At 39.3% G+C, this 19,131-nt stretch overlaps 1 protein-coding gene across 4 annotated transcripts in view; it reads left to right on the top strand.

Annotated features, from left to right (window-relative positions):
- The window catches only part of esyt2a (extended synaptotagmin-like protein 2a), a 54,302-nt gene extending 35,177 nt beyond the window's left edge, over nt 1–19,125 (top strand). Inside the window, exons 8-25 of one of the 4 annotated variants that reach the window (XM_005740730.1) lie at nt 1,239–1,294; nt 5,618–5,738; nt 5,879–6,055; nt 6,807–6,889; nt 7,737–7,785; nt 8,252–8,341; nt 8,470–8,565; nt 9,354–9,455; nt 12,077–12,139; nt 14,028–14,102; nt 14,366–14,452; nt 14,567–14,716; nt 15,583–16,010; nt 16,206–16,304; nt 16,381–16,512; nt 16,603–16,708; nt 16,950–16,999; nt 17,971–19,125. In XM_005740730.1, coding sequence (XP_005740787.1) covers nt 1,239–1,294; nt 5,618–5,738; nt 5,879–6,055; nt 6,807–6,889; nt 7,737–7,785; nt 8,252–8,341; nt 8,470–8,565; nt 9,354–9,455; nt 12,077–12,139; nt 14,028–14,102; nt 14,366–14,452; nt 14,567–14,716; nt 15,583–16,010; nt 16,206–16,304; nt 16,381–16,512; nt 16,603–16,708; nt 16,950–16,999; nt 17,971–18,016 — 2,010 coding nt within the window. In that variant the 3' untranslated portion in view covers nt 18,017–19,125. The remainder of the gene's footprint in view (nt 1–1,238; nt 1,295–5,617; nt 5,739–5,878; nt 6,056–6,806; nt 6,890–7,736; nt 7,786–8,251; nt 8,342–8,469; nt 8,566–9,353; nt 9,456–12,076; nt 12,140–14,027; nt 14,103–14,365; nt 14,453–14,566; nt 14,717–15,582; nt 16,011–16,205; nt 16,305–16,380; nt 16,513–16,602; nt 16,709–16,949; nt 17,000–17,970) is intronic. The other 3 variants (XM_005740731.2, XM_005740732.1, XM_005740734.1) reach the window with 3 other exon arrangements.
- The last annotated feature ends 6 nt before the right edge of the window (nt 19,126–19,131 follow it).

A 19,131-nucleotide genomic window follows, 5' to 3' on the forward strand; every position in this document is an offset into this window, starting at 1 on the left:
ACACACACACACATGCTAGCATACACACGCTAGTATACAAACACCATGTTAGGCTAACAGCTGACATATATGATCTTGTCTAAATTTAAACACACTGCTTGAACTTCCTGTTGTCCAGATGCTACCTGTGTCCATATAATTTTCTAGATAGAAATGACTGGTAACTGACATTAGCAGTAATACACATTCAAAAAGTGCAACATGTTCCAGAGACATTTACAGCAAGTGACATTTTACTACACAATTTATTTATTGTTCTTTCCTGACTGTTGGAAATGGCTAAAAAGCAGAAACACAGGGAATTAAAACGGCTTGACTGTTTGTTTTGTGGTAATGAGTAAGAGGAAGTTCGCTGTTTGTCAGGAGTTTGTCAAATGTTATGATGACATTGATCTCTTTTATTAGCTCTTATAATGTAGACTTAATGTCTTGCAGCTAATTATTTGTTAGCATAAAGTAATGCCTGCAGTCAGTGCTGTGTGCGTTCACACGGGAAGCATCCGTATCGATTATATCGACGGAATTTAGAGCTCGGCTCCTTGGCCGTTCCTGTCTTTGTCTTGACTCAGTGAGGAGCTGTTAATATGCAGGAGAAGATCTCAGAGAGACTCTTTATTGTTTCAGCATCTACTTCGAGCTGCTTCGGGCTGCTCCCTTGTCACACATTTGATTTGGCAGTTTTACACCAGATGCCTGTCCTGATCTGACCCCCCTAAGGGGCATATGTTTCTCCAGCTGCAGTCAAACTAGCAACCTATCAAGAGTTATCTACTGCACTGTGGAAGCACATGATTTCAACATCTGGCTTCAACATCTGTATGAAATGAAAAATAAAAGTATACCGTTAAGAACTGTCATATAGTTGAAAATTGTCTGGTTTATTATTTGGAGAAAAAAGAATAAATCTGTGGTTTTGCTGAGATTATATTTGGGTATTGACTCATTAACGTTTTTTAATTTTTATTAAAATGTTAACATTTATTATGGCACAAAAAGCTTTTTTTAAGTGCAGAGGGAATTTTTAATGATATTTCCTGAAAATTCTTAGACTTGCCGAACTCTGAAACCTTCAAAAATCCAGTCTAAACATGTTCTATCTTTCTGTGTCGTCACATTTTCATCAGGAAGCATTGAGGTTTTGAAAACACCAAATGGCCTTTTGCTTTGTTTTCTCATCTTCTTCTAATTTTCTTGTTAATAAATCTAAGTCTAAATTGTAGTATTTGTCTGTTTTTCAGTTGCTGGACATCAATTGGACTGGGCTCACAAATATGTTGGACATTCCTGGTGTCAAGTAAGTACCTGCAGATAATTATTTATAAATAAAATCGGTGTGATTTATGAGGATGTCATGCATTGTTACAGGCTGGATTGACAGTTATTTGCATTACGAAAGCAGGAGACATTCTTTAAGTTCAGTTCAGTTCAGTTCCAATAAACTGGAGAGACTGGCATCCCCACACTGCAGGGAAGGGTTTGTTATGGGAGAGCAAGATGGCTAAAGTCAAATAGAGAAGTTCGGTCTTCTGATTGAATTTTTTCAAAAGCAATGACTGTCACACGCAGTGATGAATCACAGAGGAATGACTGCTGTCCCACTGAGGCATCGTAATAGTGTCACTGGATGTTTGAGGCTATTTTTTTCACATAAACTGTGTTATACTGGAACTATTCTGTCTCTCATGCACAAGCACGCAAACACGCACCTACCGTTCTCTTCCTGGTGGGGGCGTTGTCACCCACCATGATTCCAGAGTGTTTTGTGTAGCTCACATGCTGCCGCGGAAGTTGTTGAGCATGATAAATGTTTCATTCCTGTTTTAATGCCGTGTAAACTTTAATTCCTCGTCTAACATAAAAACCAGATGTGCATTATTATGACATATTGTGAGAATCGCTGGGCACGTTATTTGAGATGATTTAAGAGTCCGTGAGTTAAAGTTGGATGCTGTGGGAGCCGAGAGCGTCTAATCTGTAGTGAGAGGCAGAGAGACGGCTTACCCACCTTTAATAAAACCCAGTTGCTTTTCACTGCTGTGTTTTGTGAGAAGACTTGTTTTCCTTTTTGGTTTCCGTTCAAGAATATTTTCCTTATTCTGCTGAGCTCATGGAAATATTAATTGACCTGGACATGACGCAAAGATTTCAGCTTGCTTCCAGCTGCAGCAACTGCAAAATATTAGTGTTTAACACAAAAACAGGAGAAATCAGACCCTGAATCAGCTATTAGTTCCTTAAGAGTTGGATTGTTTATTAACTCATTCACTGCCAGCCATTGGCAGTGAATGAGTTAAACCCAATGACTCATTCACTGCAATTGACGGCTATAGACGTCAATTGCAGTGAATGAGTTAAAATAGCTGTGAAAACTCTTATTTTGCAAAACTGTGGGGGGAAAAGACACAAATTAGAAGTGTAATTTGGGCAATTCAAAGCAAACTGCTTTTTTATGGGAAATAAAAAGTCTTGTATCACATAATCTTTTATTTAGTATTCATTCAAGATTCATGATTTCTCTTTTCCCAGCTGCCTGGAAGTATGAGCTGAAAACAGACACAACATCAAAGTCTGGCTGAACTAGGATCACTTAATTTTAAATCAGATAATATCTCACTTTCGATGAGTTTCACCACGTTACAGTTTTGGAAGCTCAAACATGCTGATCACTCGGGATCACGTTAAAGAGACACGCAGGCTCTCGGGCTCTGATGCTCAAACTATTACGTTAAAAGCAGGATCGCAGAATGGATTATAACCATTCATTTTCCTCTAAGTGTTGATATTTTTAGCTGCCTTATTATGAAAGGAGACCTGCCACAGACAGAGATGGGATGTTGGTTGGATTTGTGGGAAGATTTTCCAGACAGGAATTCTTTTTTTCATCTTTAGGGACACAGAGAAGTCTTTGGTTTCTAAGCTTTAGGTCTTTTATTCCATTTTAAAGGGAGCAAATGTGTTTGCCAGATCCAGCTGTGTGGTCATTTGTTCCCTTAGTTGAGTGAAATAGATGTTCAGCAGAAAAAGACACTGAAATCTTTATCACTACATGTGCTTCATTTTATGCTTGTCTTTTATGCCTACAATAACTTAACTTCAGAGAAGACCTTCAAGTTGTTGCTCTAACTCGTCTGCCAAAGTCGATGATACGTGATGAAACTTTATGTGAAAAGTGTCTCTGATGCATTAGAGGATTTTTATTTTATTTCCCCCTTAAAGTCAAAATGTAACAACAAACTTTGTCAGTATTGACTTTTTCTGGTTTGTTTTAGCTGAAATTGAATTCACAGACGTGTGTAACCTTAGATGAAAGTAATTGTCAAAACTTCTTCTTATTTTAACTACCAATTTGTATTTTTTACAAGAGAATAATCGTCCTAAATGTTAATAAGGTTTATGTTAATGAATTTTACAGCCTGTGAGCTTCCTGCGGTTTGTGCTTTTACCTTTTGCAGCATTGGAGAGAGCTGAAAGCAAAGGCACATGAACATGCTTCATGTTTGTACAAATGTGAGCTGACAGACTGAGGCTAATGTAATAAGCTAACACTAATAACAGTGATCAGTGATGCAGGTTATTAACCACTTCAGGTTAGTATTTAACCAGGCTTACACGAGGCTCTCGTGGCGCTTCCACCACTTTTACGAAAACAGCATTAAGAGTTATTTTGACTTTTTTGACTTGTGAAGGCAACAAATATAAAACCACGTAGTGCTGGCAGAGAAACAGACAGCAGAGTCAAGCCCAGATCCTAAGACCCGAGCTCTAATTGTCTCGCGCTAACATTGTGGTGTGTTTGCTAGATGGCGTTTAAAGCATCTTCTGTTTAGTTCGGCTTCCAGGTTCTTGCTCTTGTCCGATGGTGTTGCCTTTTAACATCACTGTGCTATTAAACGTAAGTGTACAGTAAAGTGTATATAAAGGGCTGTTAGGAGCCTTTATGCTCTTGATGATTTGATAGTGGTGCAGCAGTTTTTTTGTCACACAGTGTGAGAGTGCATCAAAGTGTGCTTCAGAGAGCCCAGTCTTTATAAAAGTCCATCCAGTTGTTGTTGGGATGTCAGTCTGCACCAGTGTGTTTTGGTTTTTTTTCCCCACTGACTTTTAAGTTCTTGAAGTTCGCTTCATTTAAAACCCTTTTTAGAGCCACAGCTCCCTTCCCTGCCTGCTGTTAGCACACTGCTAGCTGTGTTGTTACGCCTTCATTGGCATGTTGCTGCTGGCTGGTGGTTTACTATTTGTTGTCAGCAGAGAAACACTGTGGTTTCCAAATAACTCCACCCTGTGAAATGTAGCTATCCTTGTTCAGCAAGTTCAAAGAGAATGTGTGTGTGTTTGTGCACTTTTGTGTGTGCACGTGTGTGTGTGTGTGTGTGTGTGTGTGTGGTGATTGAGCTACAGACCTGCGATAGCCCCACCCACCTCTTCCTGTGCGTGAGGGCGCTCATATTTCCTCACTGAGTATTTGCATTTAGCCCCAAAACAGTAGGAAAACCTGAGGTCACCCCTAGCTGCTTCCTTTTTGAATAGCAGCATTAATGCCACACATACACACACACACACACACAAACACACACAACGTTCAGTCTATTACCAAACCGAACTCCTTTTATAGGGTTGATGGGATGTGTTGAAACTTCATTGAGTCTTTAAGCATGGGCCTGGCAGCAGATTTGCACCACTTAATCTCATCTGGAGACAGTTATGTAGTTAAGCAAGCAGCTCAGGAATCAGCGCGTCGACACTAAAATCAAGTTTGCGCTGATGTGAAATCCCAGAGTAAAGCTGACCCAGAATCAGCTGCTCCAGAGGATTAAGTCATCCCTTCTGAAAGCAGCCGATGCTGTTCCTTACACAGGATGCTGCTGCCACCTAGAGGAAAGAGGTCAAATATCAAAGAATGATCCATACACAGTATTTAGTTTGCTGTCTAATAGAGATCATTTTGGCTTAATACAGAGGAGGTGATTGAACTTTTACTATTCAGAAATTCAATAAGAACATGATTCCTCCAGAAACGGTGTCTTGATTACTCCTGTCTTAGAACTGTTTTACCTGGAGGTAGTTGCCACCAAACAAATAGTTCCTGCCAAGCAGTTGCAGCTCATTCAGAAGGCAGAGCCTTTCTGTCTGCTTGCTTCTGCACAGGAAAGATGGTTGTTTGTCTTCTATTTATTTGTTAGCTTTTTTTGTCATCTTTGCATCTGAGGATTACTTCAGAATTTATGTTATTCATAATCAGTGTGCCGTGTGCTTCTTATGGGTGTGGCTCAGATATGTGACAAACTGTATGGTCACCTGACTCTGTCACATATACTTAGACATACCACAGCACTGAATCTGTACATAAGCTGGCATTCACAGCTGGCATTTACTGCTGTCTCAGTATACTTGTTGGCTGTTTCCATTCTGAATGGGTAAAGATCTGTTTTTCAGCCACTAATCATCATGTGAATGTTACGTAAATGCATTTCTGGGACCAGAGGGAAGCATGCCTGAGCACAGGGCCTCGCTTTGCACAGCTGGATATTTTAACACAATATAACATCAGTTTGATGATTTCTTACATTTGTTCGTCATCTTCCGTCTCTCCTTCTCTCCCCGTCCATCACTCTGTCAGTGGGTTATGTGACAACCTACTGCAGGACATCATCTACAGCTACCTGGTGCTGCCAAACCGCATCGACATCCCGCTAGTGTCAGAGGCCCAGATGGCTAGACTGCGCTTTCCCATTCCCAAGGTAACACAATGCAGCCAAGTAAATTATAGCTGCTAAAAAAATATAAAAATAAATAAATTAAACAGGTGAATAAATCTGTAATTTAGATGATTTCCTCAATGCCCTCAGAAGCTCTGATGATAATCTTTCTGTGTCCTCAGTGCATCCTGAGAATCCACTTCATCGAGGCTCAGGAACTGCTGCGTAAGGACAAGTTCCTGGGAGGGCTGGTCAAAGGGAAGTCGGATCCGTACGGAGTCATCAAGATTGGGACGGATCTCTATCAGAGCAAAGTCATCCACGACACCGTAAACCCGAAGTGGAACGAAGTTTATGAGGTAAGCTTCAAAAGATGCTGCACAGAGTCACTGGTGACAAGATTAGAGTGTAATATTGTCCGATATCTTTTTTGTTTTGTAGGGTTGTTGTAACATATAACAGTATTTAATATCAAGGGTTTTTTTCAATCTCCTGATTCAGTTGAGTTTTTCATTAATAAAGGTAATATAATGGGTGCACATTTTTGGCTAAGAAAGCTGTTTTCGCTGTATTTTACATGTTATGCGGCCCCAACTGCACCATTAAAATACACAAACACATAACATGTAGTGACAAGATTTAATATTTAATTTTTAGATTTTAAAGAAACTAAAAATCAAGACTAAATGATGGGTTGGGGGTTTTTTTTGTTCTGCGCTTTAATATTTTGATCAAAAGTCCAAAAAAGAGACCAAAGATAAATCTGTCCATGAGTTTGTTTTTTAGGATGTGATTTAAATATTTATCATGTTCATCTGGTTTGATTTGTGAGCCACCGAAACACATTTTATTTATCTGTTCCCTTCCCTTTGTCTTTGTGGAAGAGGTGAATGAGCAATAATGATGAATAAATGTTTCTCCTGACAGTAAGAAATTACTAACTTCATCTAATTGGATGTAATCTGTTGTCTTGTTTTGATCTGGCACCAGCAGTGGACCTGCTCAGTACAAAGTCAATGTGTTTCCATGCAGTCTGCAGCCGCGCCTTCTCGTTTGTTTGTTTGTGTGTGTACTGTGTGTGCAGTATGTAGTAATGCAGTTTATTTTCAGGCCTTGGTGTATGATCACTCGGGGAGCAGTATGGAGATTGAACTGTTCGACGAAGACCCTGATCAGGACGACTTTCTGGGAAGGTAACGCTGCTTCTTAGGCTGGATTTTAGCTGAGTCACAGAAGACTGTTTTAAAACGACAGCTGTCATCCTGAATTTAGCATTTTACTTTTATAATTACGTGATGGTTAAATAATTATTCATCTATCAAGTCAAATGCAAAAACAAATTCTTCTTTAGTGGCTAAAAAAAAAAAATAAAAGTGTGGTGCTTTTTCTGTTTTTCTAACTTCTTTTTTTAAGTATATTTGTTATTTTTGAGGATGCCACCTTGGCTCGGAGAAAGCATAATGTTTCGATATTTTCAGCTTTATTTACTGTAGTATTAAGTTGATGACTGGCGTTATAAATTGAAACACGCAATTCATATTTAAAGAAAACTTCTTTAAAAAATCTTATCAGTGTTTTTCTCACTCATTTTTACTGTCTGCTGTTTGATGTGATTCGTAACAGGTTTTCATCAAAGGACGAGGCCTCTGAAAGCAATCGCAGCTTTCAAGCCGAATCCTTAGTGGCGTTTAATGAAAGCAGCGCTGCGTGTCTGAATTTCATTTCCCACCAGACTTCATTATTGCGCAGCGTCAAGACACAGTGTGTCGTGTGCTGTGATGAGTCAGCTTCATTCTGAAACCCTCTGTGAAAATTTAATCAACAGAAGGCAAAAATAAGGAAATTCCATCAGCAGCTTATATTTATAACTAATTCATTTTTTTCCCTGTAAAAAATCCAAACACCCAGACAGTCTTTGATAAATGTGAATTGCTGTTATTATTTAGGACTGGGCGTTTGGCAAAATAAGACCTTTCAGGATATTACACTGCGATTTTAAATTTTATTTGTATTTAAATTCTTCATAACTTGTTTTTCCAGTCTTGCAATCAACATGGCCGAGCTCCAGAAGGAACAGAAGGTCGATGAGGTGTGTGCTGCATTCAATGCTTTTGGCACGCTGCTGGTTTAAAGTAACATTTCAGTCGTTTAATTATCCAGTTAGCAATTTTATTCACTTATCACATTAGACTTTAATGCTGTTTTCTTGTTTCTGCACATGCAAGTGGAAACTCTTGGATTTTTCTTTTGCACTTTGTAATAATGTTATGTTTTTGTAAGTTTCAGTAGGACCCTGATGCTCAGGCATATGATGTCATTTGTTGTGTTTTTGTTTGCTTTGCATTATCTGACATCACAATAGCCAGTCAAACTTAATGATGTCAAACAAATAGATTGAACTAGTGAATTTAAGTTGCATTTTTTTAAAATTAAGAATTATTTTTATAACTTGCATCATTTTAAGTAATTCAATAAAAAGTAAATGAGTGATGATATTTGCTGTAATTACAATTTTGCTCTTCCTGAAATATAACAACAACTTTTCTTCACTTCAGTGGTTTCCATTGGAAGATGTGACCACAGGGAAGTTACACCTCAAACTGGAGTGGCTGACTCTGTTGTCCACCCCTGAAAGGCTGGACCAGGTACAGTCGCCAGAGGGAGCTTAAATCCAGCACTCCATTTACATTTTTAAACTCGCTATGTGAGATGTTGTCTTGCTTGGTTGGAACTTTAACTCTGCTTGAGCCTATCTTTGCGTTTTTCCTCCCAGGTGCTGTCGGGCATCAGAGCAGATCGCAGTCAAGCCAGTGACGGCCTCTCGTCTGCGGTGCTCATTGTCTTCCTGGATTCGGCCAGAAACCTTCCGGTGAGTCGACCCGGCCGAACGTCGCACTCATGAACGGCAGCAGCGTTAATTTACACAAATGATGATTATGTTGATATAGCTGCTCTGTTCATTGATCCAAGCGTGTTAAAGCTCAATGAACCAGTGTTTGCAGTGTTTGCTGAGCTCTTAGTTCTTCACTGGGATTTTGTTTTTTCTGCAGTCTCTGAGATCAGTTTTATGTTTAATTTTTGCCTGTATCACTTCGGCCTCTTGCTTTTCTGCTTTCTGAACTTTTTTCTTGTTCTTCTCTCTGTAGTAATATCTGTTGTAATAACCTTAAGCTTTTCATATTTTTTGCAAGCATACAAGTAAAAATCAAGCTTTGAAAAGTTAATGTAAAAAGCTGAAGATTGAAAATTGCTTTGGAAGAGAAAAATTGTCTTTAAGTCAGAAGAGCAGAAGTGCTGCTCAGTACTGACTTCACCTCCAAAGCTCAGCAAAGAGTTTGAGGCGAATGGTTTATAATATTACTGAAGATCTCCATTAAAAAAATAAAATAAACCACATTTTATATTCTAAACATATTCAGCATATTTCCTTAATGTGGTAGTTTTACTTTGTCGTCCTACACAGAGAATACCATTTCAAATTCCCTGTACGGTGGAAACATACATGAACTCACTCGCTGTTTGTGACAGGTGGTAAAAAGCTAACTCTGTTAAGAGCTGTTAATTTCTGATTTCTGTAGCACAGACCTGACCTTCCTCTTTTCAGCCTCCTCTTCTCTGCTTTTCCTCTTGCTTCCTCACCTCCTCTTCCCTCTGAAGGGTGTCTTCGAGGGGAACTTGGGCTCTGGCTACTTAAAAGAGAGGCGCGCGTCGGGCCTCGTGTTTTGCGAGAACACGGCTTCTCTCTATCGGAGCTTATTTGTGAGTCCGCTGGCAGTTTTCTGCATCCTGCAGTGTGAGAATGGCATGATTAGAGAGCTTCCTTGTTTGTTTGCCTGATGAGCATGGATCCCTACGTGTGCTTGGGTTAGATTCCCTAATATAATTATTGTTTGTTAAATTGTTGTTGATTGGTTTGACTGATTCCAAAGCTGAGGAACATGAGAAAGGGGTTTGGCTGGAAGGTGATCAAAACCACAATGATGGTTTACATTTAAGGCCTGTCAAAAGCATCCTTCCTCCACCATTATTGTGTATTACAAGATATTAGTGGTCTCGCAGAATGAGTAGACTTATGGTACATTGTTTCTACTAATCAGGTTTCATGTTCTCTTCACCGCAGCTAATTCAGTGTCTCAACGGCTCATTTCCTCCTAAGAAGTAAGCCATGCTGATGTTTTTCTGTTTGGCTGCCGACACAGATTCCATTTTATCAGAGCAATTGAGTTTTACTGTAAAAGGGTAAACAAATCAATACTGCTCTGTGGATACTGTTAAAAGCTATTCAGTCTTACTCTGTGTTCTGCAATGAGACAGCACAAAAAACAGAAAATAGTTTGAACCATTTCGATGTCGTCTTCTCGAACACATCAGACATCAAAAGTTTACATTTAAGTTCATTTCAGTGCTCACAGACTTGATTTAGTCCAAAAACAGGGGCAAAGTTACTGATCTCAATTGTTTTGAAGTGTGTAAGGAGGAAGGTACGCATTTTGACCACTGTGAGATTTTTAGGTTAGGGAGGCTGAATTCTCTGTGGATTGCTTCCCTCCATCCTTCCTGTTTAAGCCCATTGTGTGTTCAGGTTTTCCCCTTCCCATGTGCCCACTCACTTCAACTCTGACATCACAGGCCAGAGCTCCACAAAAAACTGAAGCCAGTGTGATTATTTTTAAAGTAATGCACAGACTGTGTAATGGCGAATGCTAAGATGGCATTTAATTTATAGTAGACATACGTGTCTCTTTTCAAGCAATGATAATGTGAAATGTGAGAAGCTTCTTTTCATATGTTCCTGCTGAATTCAATCTTTTATCAATACAATGTTTAGGTGTGGCTATTTTGGGTCAGTCCGTTCGGTGAGGCCTGAGTGTTTTGGGGAGATCTGAAGATCTCAGAGTAGCCTTTAGCTGAATGATCTCATTCATCTAACTATTGACTTGACCTCAAGGGTTTGCCTCAGGGGCCTCCTGTTAGAATTCGTGAGGCGTCTTTTATCGAATTGTTATAGATAGTAATGGACCTCATTGGAAGAAATGGTTAATTATAGAATGAGGTATAAAAGATCTGAGAGGATAAACTTCAATGATCATAGGTTATCTGTCCTTGATATCAAGTATCTAACTGTTATTGCATACAAACAAAACTCAACAATAACCAGGTTTTATAAGAGTGACCAGTAAAGGTATCAGCATGTGTATATCTGTTAGTTTAAATGCCAGATAAGCTCACACCCCTTGATGATCAACAAATCTGTGAGTTCCTTAAAAGTCTTACTTCTCATTTCATCACAAGTCCACGATGTAAAAACAAGTTAGAGTTTTTCAGCCCATTTTCTGTGCTGGATCAATGACACGATGAGGGTTTGTATAGTTACATCAAAGCCATTTTATTCCTACTGAACCTTCATATTTCTAACCCAAGCTCATCCCAGGGCGTAACATATTTATTCTGTCCATGGTTGGGCTGTTAAAGTCTCTCACTAATTCCCAAAACCCGACGCATGAAGGCCCACCCTGAGCGTAAACGAGCAATCAACATGATGTTCGATGACAGCCTTACAGTAGCATGTACAGCTACCCTTCCTTTTCCCCAACAATGCTTCTTCTGTCTAAATGAATTGGTTTCTGTCTTTGATGTAGTTGAAAGTTGAATAACAAGGATGCTACATTCTGTTTTGTTGCCATTTCACTCCATTCTGTTCTTGCTCAACACTGAAACACATTTCATTGGGTTTGCTGTCCATGGTCTTAATATCTTTGTTTTCATTCCATTTAGAAATCTTTATATTTGTTCCCCAATCATTACTATATCACAAATCATCTGACTTTCATTTTTCTCTGACACCCATGTATTTTCTTGTCCATTGTATCCACTGACTCTTATCTAATGCTGTGGTATTTTCACTAGAGTCCAATCAATGTGTTTTGGCTGATATTTTTGCATAATAAATGAACTGTAGATCTAAACATCTTTTAGAATCCTCAATATTTCATTAAAACAGAAAAAGACGTGAGTTTTTAATATCCAAACTATTTAATAGTGTCTAAAAGTAATGTTATATCAACTTGTTGTTGATATACAATGTTTTCATTCATCGGTGTATGTCAGCCTGAACTTGCTGTTGGTTGAGCTCTAGTTTTAACCTCATGTCACGGTTTAATTGGGGAATAACACTAACCATGTGATCATCCATGTTGTCTCTCTGTCTTTGTCGGTGCATCCCGATACATCTGGTGATGCCGATGGTGTTGATGTGCTGACACCAATCCTTCCTCCACCTCTTCCCGGCATGCTCCTTTTTTCCCAAATAACCTGGTGGTGTGTGTCTGTGTGTGCTGTTGTTCGCTCTCTCCTTCCTTGTCCCTGTGGGAAAATCAAAGCGCAATCCGTTAGAGTTCAACCAAGCGGGGCTGAGGAAGGGCTCGGTCAGTAAGGCCATCAAGGTAATGCCACGGCAACCAAGCACACCCATCCCGATCAGACACTGAGAGGAAATAATATAAAGGAAATACAGTAACGCTTATGCACAATGTGACCAAAAGTATATGGACTCCAATGTTTTGTTTGAGAAAAGTGTCTTAATTGTTGTGAAATAAACAAGAGCTTGTGGATGTTGGAGTGTCTGTTTTAGAAAGTTACAGATATGGTTTCTCCGACTGTAGATGTTGATAAATTCGATTTCAGTCATCGATTTGGGGGATTTCTAAACAAATTTTTTTTTATGTATGTAGCTTTAAGGTTGAGTGCAATGTTATGCTGAATAAGTGGAAAAAAATGAATGCTGCCATTAAGTTAAAGAGCGCTGTCTAGAATATCAAATGCTTAAGGCTCGCGTTAGTCAAAATAGCATCGTTATATTACCTACGGTCATGTTTATTTGGCGTGTGGCTCTGTTCTGTAACCTCTGGGCATTTCTGCCCCTACATTTGGCAACCATAAAGTCAGGGACCCGAGCAGCAAGATCCCCTCACCCACAACAGTTTGACATTGAAATGTAAAAAATGGTGAAGCTGGAGATGAGGTGGGTTACAGAGTGGCTTGCAGAAGCAGCATAATGACAATTCACCATGAGAGAATTGCAAACCAGCTGAGCCATAAGCTGATGCAAGCTGGCACGTAGATTGACTTTTATTTAAATCACGCCATATCACAACAGTTGCTTCAAAGCACTTTGTATTAGGAGATAAAACCTCAGTAATCAGATGAACAACCACTTGGTGACACCGGGAAGGAAAAAACTCCCTTTTAACAGGAAGAGACCTGAGCACAGGGAGATGGGGCAAAGCTGCTCTACTGGGATTTCTGCTGAAACTGAAGATAAAGGGTGTCCACATACTTTTGGCCATGTAGTATATGAAGCAGTTAAGCACATTCAGGGAAAAACGTCTAAAACTTAAAATACTGATCTGAGTAGTCTGAATTTGTTTCTCAGTTTCCCGTTGTTAGTTTTGCTACTGATAGTTATTTTGTAGTTCTTCTAAAAGTCAGAAGTCACAGCTGATTTGTGGCGATACCCTTTACCAATTCTGTGGATACTGTTACTGATTTAGACACTCAAGACAACTTTTAGGGAAAGTTGTGGCAACCTTAAACAGTCAAGGAGTTTATTTGAAATGGTCAACCAAGCTCCAAGAATTGCATTTAAAATATTTACAGTGAGACTAACATGTCTGTTGTGATGGTTCACAGACCCACTATTAAGAGCTTTCACTGGAACTACTTTCGCCAGAAGAAAATAGTTCCTGTTTGAAGCGATTTGCAAAGAGGTCTGTGGGGATTTTCAGCAAAGACATGCTTCTTTTAAATATTTTAATGTTACTTTTATTGCTGTTCGCAGACTAAATAATCACATCAAACATCTAAAAATCTGGATTGTTGTATTAGTCATGTTCGCATTAGGAAGTGCTGCTGTAGCATCCAGAGCAGCTTCACAACTGATCATGTTTCCTGTTTTTAAAACTCATTAACAAACTCCGCTCATCGTGTTTGTTGACTAAAACCGATTCTAACAGCGTGTGCTGTCAATAACAGCGTTGTTGTTTGAGCTACAGTTGAAATTTTTTGTGACTCTTTTCTTTTACAATGATCTGGTGTGGTTTCTACACGAACTGGTTCTGGGCACTTTTACCTGTTGTCCTTTTTTTCTTTAATTCCTTTCTTGAAAAGTCACAAAATGACACTGTGTGAGATAGAAATTAATTTAATCAGTGGAGTTCAGTGTCACTCCTTTTGTTTCAAACTGAAGTCCAAAGAAACACTCACTCTTGTTATATATAATGCTTGCATACCCAGTCCAATATTATTACTGTTTGTTTGTTTGTCCTGCTGTAGTCTGGTAAGAAGGTGACCAGTGATCCCAGCCCGTTTGTCCAGTTCAGAGTGGGACACAAGTCCTACGAGAGTAAGGTGAGAGCACGTAAAATCCACATTTGGTTGATTTATTAATTTCCCAAGATGCCAATTATGAAAATTGCAGCTATTTTTTGTACATAAAAGACTGATAAATGAATTGAATCAAAGCTTTAATAAATGTAAATAAATGTACGTTCAGGCTGTGATTGGTTCACAGCACGTGAGCCCTGTACCTGTACACTTGCTTCTTGACTTTGAATGTATGATCCATCTTGGCTTGATACTTTCTTCTTCTCTTCCTTTCTGTCTGTTTCCAGACCAAGTATAAGACTCATGAACCGTTGTGGGAGGAAACCTTCACCTTCCTCATCCACAATCCCAAAGTCCAAGAGTTGGAGGTTGAGGTATGAAGACATTCAGCTGATTTTATAAACAGTTAAATGCTTATAAAATGGAATATATGAACTGTAACTTACATTATGCCTTAAAATAAAACTTCATCACACTTAATATTTCAGGTGAAGGATGAGAAGCACGATTGTTCACTGGGGACATTAACACTGCCCCTGACTCGCCTGCTGGAGGCAGAGGAGATGACGTTGAACCAGAGGTTCCCTCTGAGGAACTCTGGACCGAGCTGTACCCTCAAGATCAAAATGGCTCTGCGGGTAAAGGAGCAATGATTTTTTTCCTTAAGGATGATTTTTTTCAGATCTAAAATGATCCAAGCCAATTTCCTTTGAAGCCATAAAGCTCGCCAGAGACGATGCAGGTCCCACTCTGTGACTTGAGAATTTGGGTTTCTAGAGATTCTGATGAAGAAACGCATGTGATGATAGGCTAGGGGAGAGTCTTTGTACATACTGCTCCACTACTATGACGATGCATCGCATTGCTTCTATAAAACATCAAAAATTCAAACTCTTGACCTTATGTAATTGAGTGAATCAAATTCAATGAGTATTTTCACATTACATGTCTTGCTTCTGCATCACTTATTTATAAAGCGTTATTGTTAATGACATTTTAACCTTTTTTGAGGAATCATTTCAACTATGTATGAGTAATGATTTGGATTTTGAATTTCAGCACACTTTCTGCAGAACAGTAGGCAGTGCCTGCACAGGCCTCTGTTTACCCTCATAGGAAAGCTTATCAGCAGTTCTCAAGTGAATGCTAACAGTACTGCTTAACTAAACAGAAGATTTGAGACTGTAAGGCAGCAGTAACATTACCCATTTTTACATCATTAATATTAAAACTAGTTAACCACCTGGTGTCTCTCCAGAGTGGAAAACGGTCTATATGATGCTTTTCTTTTGTGATTAAGTTTACAGAAACCAAACATGCCACAGCGCACGTCTGTGTTGAAATCTTATTTGTAGGTAAACTGACATAAAGATCCACTGACTAACTTTTCCCTAGAACTCTTTCTCAAAACAAAAATATAGAAATGCCTTTTCCTAGGTTGTTTTTTTGTTGCTGTTTATGCCATTCAAAACTGTGAAAATAATTATTCTGATAATGATTTCAGGTGTTGAGTCTGGATAAGGGCACTTCAGCAGCTTCAAACTCCACCCCGTCCTCAGTGCAGGTCCGCAAATCCGAGTCCTCCAACTCGACCCCACGGCCCTCTATCTCCTCAGAATCGCCCAAGCCTCCCGCCTCTACCTCAGACATTCCCAGATCATCCTCCGTGTCAGCCAAGGAGATGCTGAACAGGCAGAAAGAAGCTAAGGAGACTGTGAGGACCCAGCAAAGCATGGACTTTGGGCAGGATGGCAGTGTAGGTGGAGGAGGGAAGAGCTTGGCGGAGACTGGGAGAAGCACCTCAAACCTGGCCATCTCGGGCTCCCAGCAGTACCTGGCCAGTGGCAAGGAGCCAACTCCCAGCATTGCTTCAGACATCTCCAACCCTTACGCTGCTCAGGAGCTGCAGCAAAGACTCGAGCAGTTTCACAAGTATCTATCAGTCTTTATCAATAGTTCCTAATATTTTTACATCTTCTTATATCATGATTTAAGGACATGTTGAACTACAAAGGCAGCTGTTTGGTTGGTGTATAAGTGTGTTTTGATAGTGTGCAACAACAAACCTAAGAGGTCATTACAGCTCAGGTATCGTGAGCATGTTTGATGTATTTTCTGTCTTCATAGTGGTTCAGGCCCCAGTCTTTTCCCCCTGGGGGAGATCCAGCTGACGATCAGACACAGCTCCCAGAGAAACAAACTCATCGTAGCTGTTCACAGTTGCAGGTAATTTTAAAAAAAGGGGCTTTTCTTCCTCAGACACATTAGTGTTTTGACTCTTACCCTTTGTTGACTTCCTCAGAAACCTCATAGCTTTCACTGATCATGGCTCGGATCCTTACGTCCGGCTCTACCTGCTTCCCGACAAGCGGAGGTCAGGTCGAAGGAAAACTCCAACAGTCAAGAAAAACCTCAACCCGGTCTACGATGTGACGTGAGTCCACCCCTCTCACTTTTTTTTTTCAGCCATTTGATAAGCAGAGCAAAGCTCATAAAAATTCACTGTGCCATTCTGCCTGTTTAGGTTTGAGTTCAGCGTTTCCCTCGTGGAGCTCCACAGGCGGAATCTAGATGTTGCCGTGAAGAACGGTGGAGGTCTGCTCTCCAAACACAAAGGCCTGCTTGGAAAGGTGCAGACATCTTTAATTTATTGTCTGTATTTATGTGTAACTGAAAAGCATTTCTTTAACACAATGAAGCCATCAGAGTGGAAATTTCGCTGGTTTTGAGAGAAGCCTCATTTTGTTAGACTTTGTCTAAAAGTTCAAGTATTGCTGTTCTTTCTGCTTCTGGTGTCATATTTCTATGAAGTGCATCATTTTGACCGTATAAGAAAACGTTGTGGGTTTGTTTTTGTTTTTTTTTAATCAGGTTATGGTGGAATTGACTCATGATCAGATCACCAAGGGTTGGACACAATGGTTAGTCGTTCATCTCGCTTCAAATCTATTTAAAACAAATACAGTTTACTTTATTATGTCATATTGAGTTCATAGCATGGCTTGGAGAATAATGAGTTCAAATGTAAGTTTGCTTGTATATATATATTTTTTTGATTGAGTAGATTATCATGAAGTTATTTTTTACATTATATTTTTTGAAATTAATATTGTGAATGCATCAATAGCTTGGATTAGAGCTAGCCTTACCAAGAAACACATCTCACGTGAATATATAAAAAAGGCCTTTCTGTACTATTTATTTATTTAAGTTGTATTGGCCAGTCATTTTTGTGCAGACTGTTTAGAGGCTATTGGCTTTGCCAGTGGGCTATCGTCTAAAGCACAGGTGTCGAACTCCAGGCCTCGAGGGCCGGTGTCCTACAGGTTTTAGATGTTTCCTTGATCCAACACAGCTGATTTAAATGGATAAATTACCTCCTCAACATGTCTTGAAGTTCTCCAGAAACCTGGTAATGAACTAATCATTTGATTCAGGTGTGTTGACCCAAGGTGATATCTAAAACCTGCAGGACACCGGCCCTCGAGGCCTGGAGTTCGACACCCCTGGTCTAAAGTCTGTGGATTACAAATGCATTTCTCTAGGCTTATTTACTGGATAAAATGGCCACTGTTGCTCATCCATCACTAGTTAGCGAAGACTTAGTTCTCAAGTGAAAGAAGATTAGTCAATTTTCTGCTTAAATATTGTGAGATTGATTTTGTAAAAAAGGCACAGAGGCCTGAGGCCAAACATTCAATAAGCTGTATGACAGTAAACATCCATCATCCATATAAATCCATATAAATCACTGGTATAAGGACAACAGTTGGAGAAAGGGCAAATGTGCCTGTAGTGGAGATAAATGAAAGCGATGTGACGTTAAAGGTTGCAAAAAGCTAGATTTCATGGATTATGAAGCAAACTCTAAACTACTTTTTCCCTCCTGCAGGTATGAGCTGAGCTCAGATGGCCTGGCCAAGTCCAACCAACTTTAAGTCGCCATCATTAGTATCGTCATCATATCACCACACTTCCACTTTATATTCACTTCACTTCCATCTCTACAGTACGATGTGTTTTCTAATAATTTTCATTATTTCTAACTGCAAGAAACAAACTGATTAAGAAAAGCAGCTTTTGACACTCATTTAATCACATCAGTCGCAAGGCAAACCTTCCCTTTAAGAAGTGAGTGATTGGCTAAAGGGAGTATATACATGTAGAGAACTATACTACGTTGTGTAGTGCTATGGAAACCTATATTCTATATTTAGAGAAGTGACTGTTTTTTTTGTTGTCTTTCCACAAAGAATGATAGTGTACAAGTGTGTAAATAATGTACAGTGATGCTGGACAAATCAGAGTACAGGGGTGTATTGTAGAAGTGAGAAGGAGTCGTGGTGTCTTACTTGGCCAAATGATTGTTTATAATTTTATTTCATTTGATTTAATTTTTATTTTTTAAATGCAAAAACATTCTGGACAGAGTCGCACCAAAGAGTGGAGTATTTTTATTATTTAGCACAGTTGGGGTTTTGGGTAACACAGCAATACACTGGCTTTATTTCACCGTAATAACGTGTGTGTGTGCGTGTGCGTGTGTGTGTGTGTGTGCGCAAAACCCAAGCAAAAATAATGATATGCACACACGTGTGTTGTTTTATTTGGTGGCATGTTTCTGGGTTTACATTGAAATAAGGCCATTATTAAGTGTTACCTGTTTGTTTTGTAAAAACTGAATATGAATATTGCACTTTTTTTTCTTTGTTTGTTTTTTTTTAAATCTGTTGATTATCATATTTACTCAGTGCAAACATCGCCAAAACTCATCTATAGACAAGTACAATTTTTTAAACCATAAGAGGTGGTAAAAAAAATAGTGTTGAAAGTTCATGGAATAGTTTAACATTTTGATGAAAATGTTTTACTCACAGGTCTCTGCAAGAAGATGTTTAGCTTAGCTTAGCTTAGCCTAGTTTAGCTTATCGTAGCTTAGCCTAGCTTAGCTTACTTTAACAATAAAGTTTGTGTGTCCTTTTGGGGGGATTTCTTTCCTCACTGTTTGGGTTACGTTTAGTCACCACAACTACAGGTTTGCCCATTAAACCTG

The sequence above is a fragment of the Pundamilia nyererei genome, unplaced genomic scaffold, assembly GCF_000239375.1.
Source record: "Pundamilia nyererei isolate P.nyererei 1_Seehausen unplaced genomic scaffold, PunNye1.0 scaffold00103, whole genome shotgun sequence".
NCBI classification, from domain to species: domain Eukaryota; kingdom Metazoa; phylum Chordata; class Actinopteri; order Cichliformes; family Cichlidae; genus Pundamilia; species Pundamilia nyererei.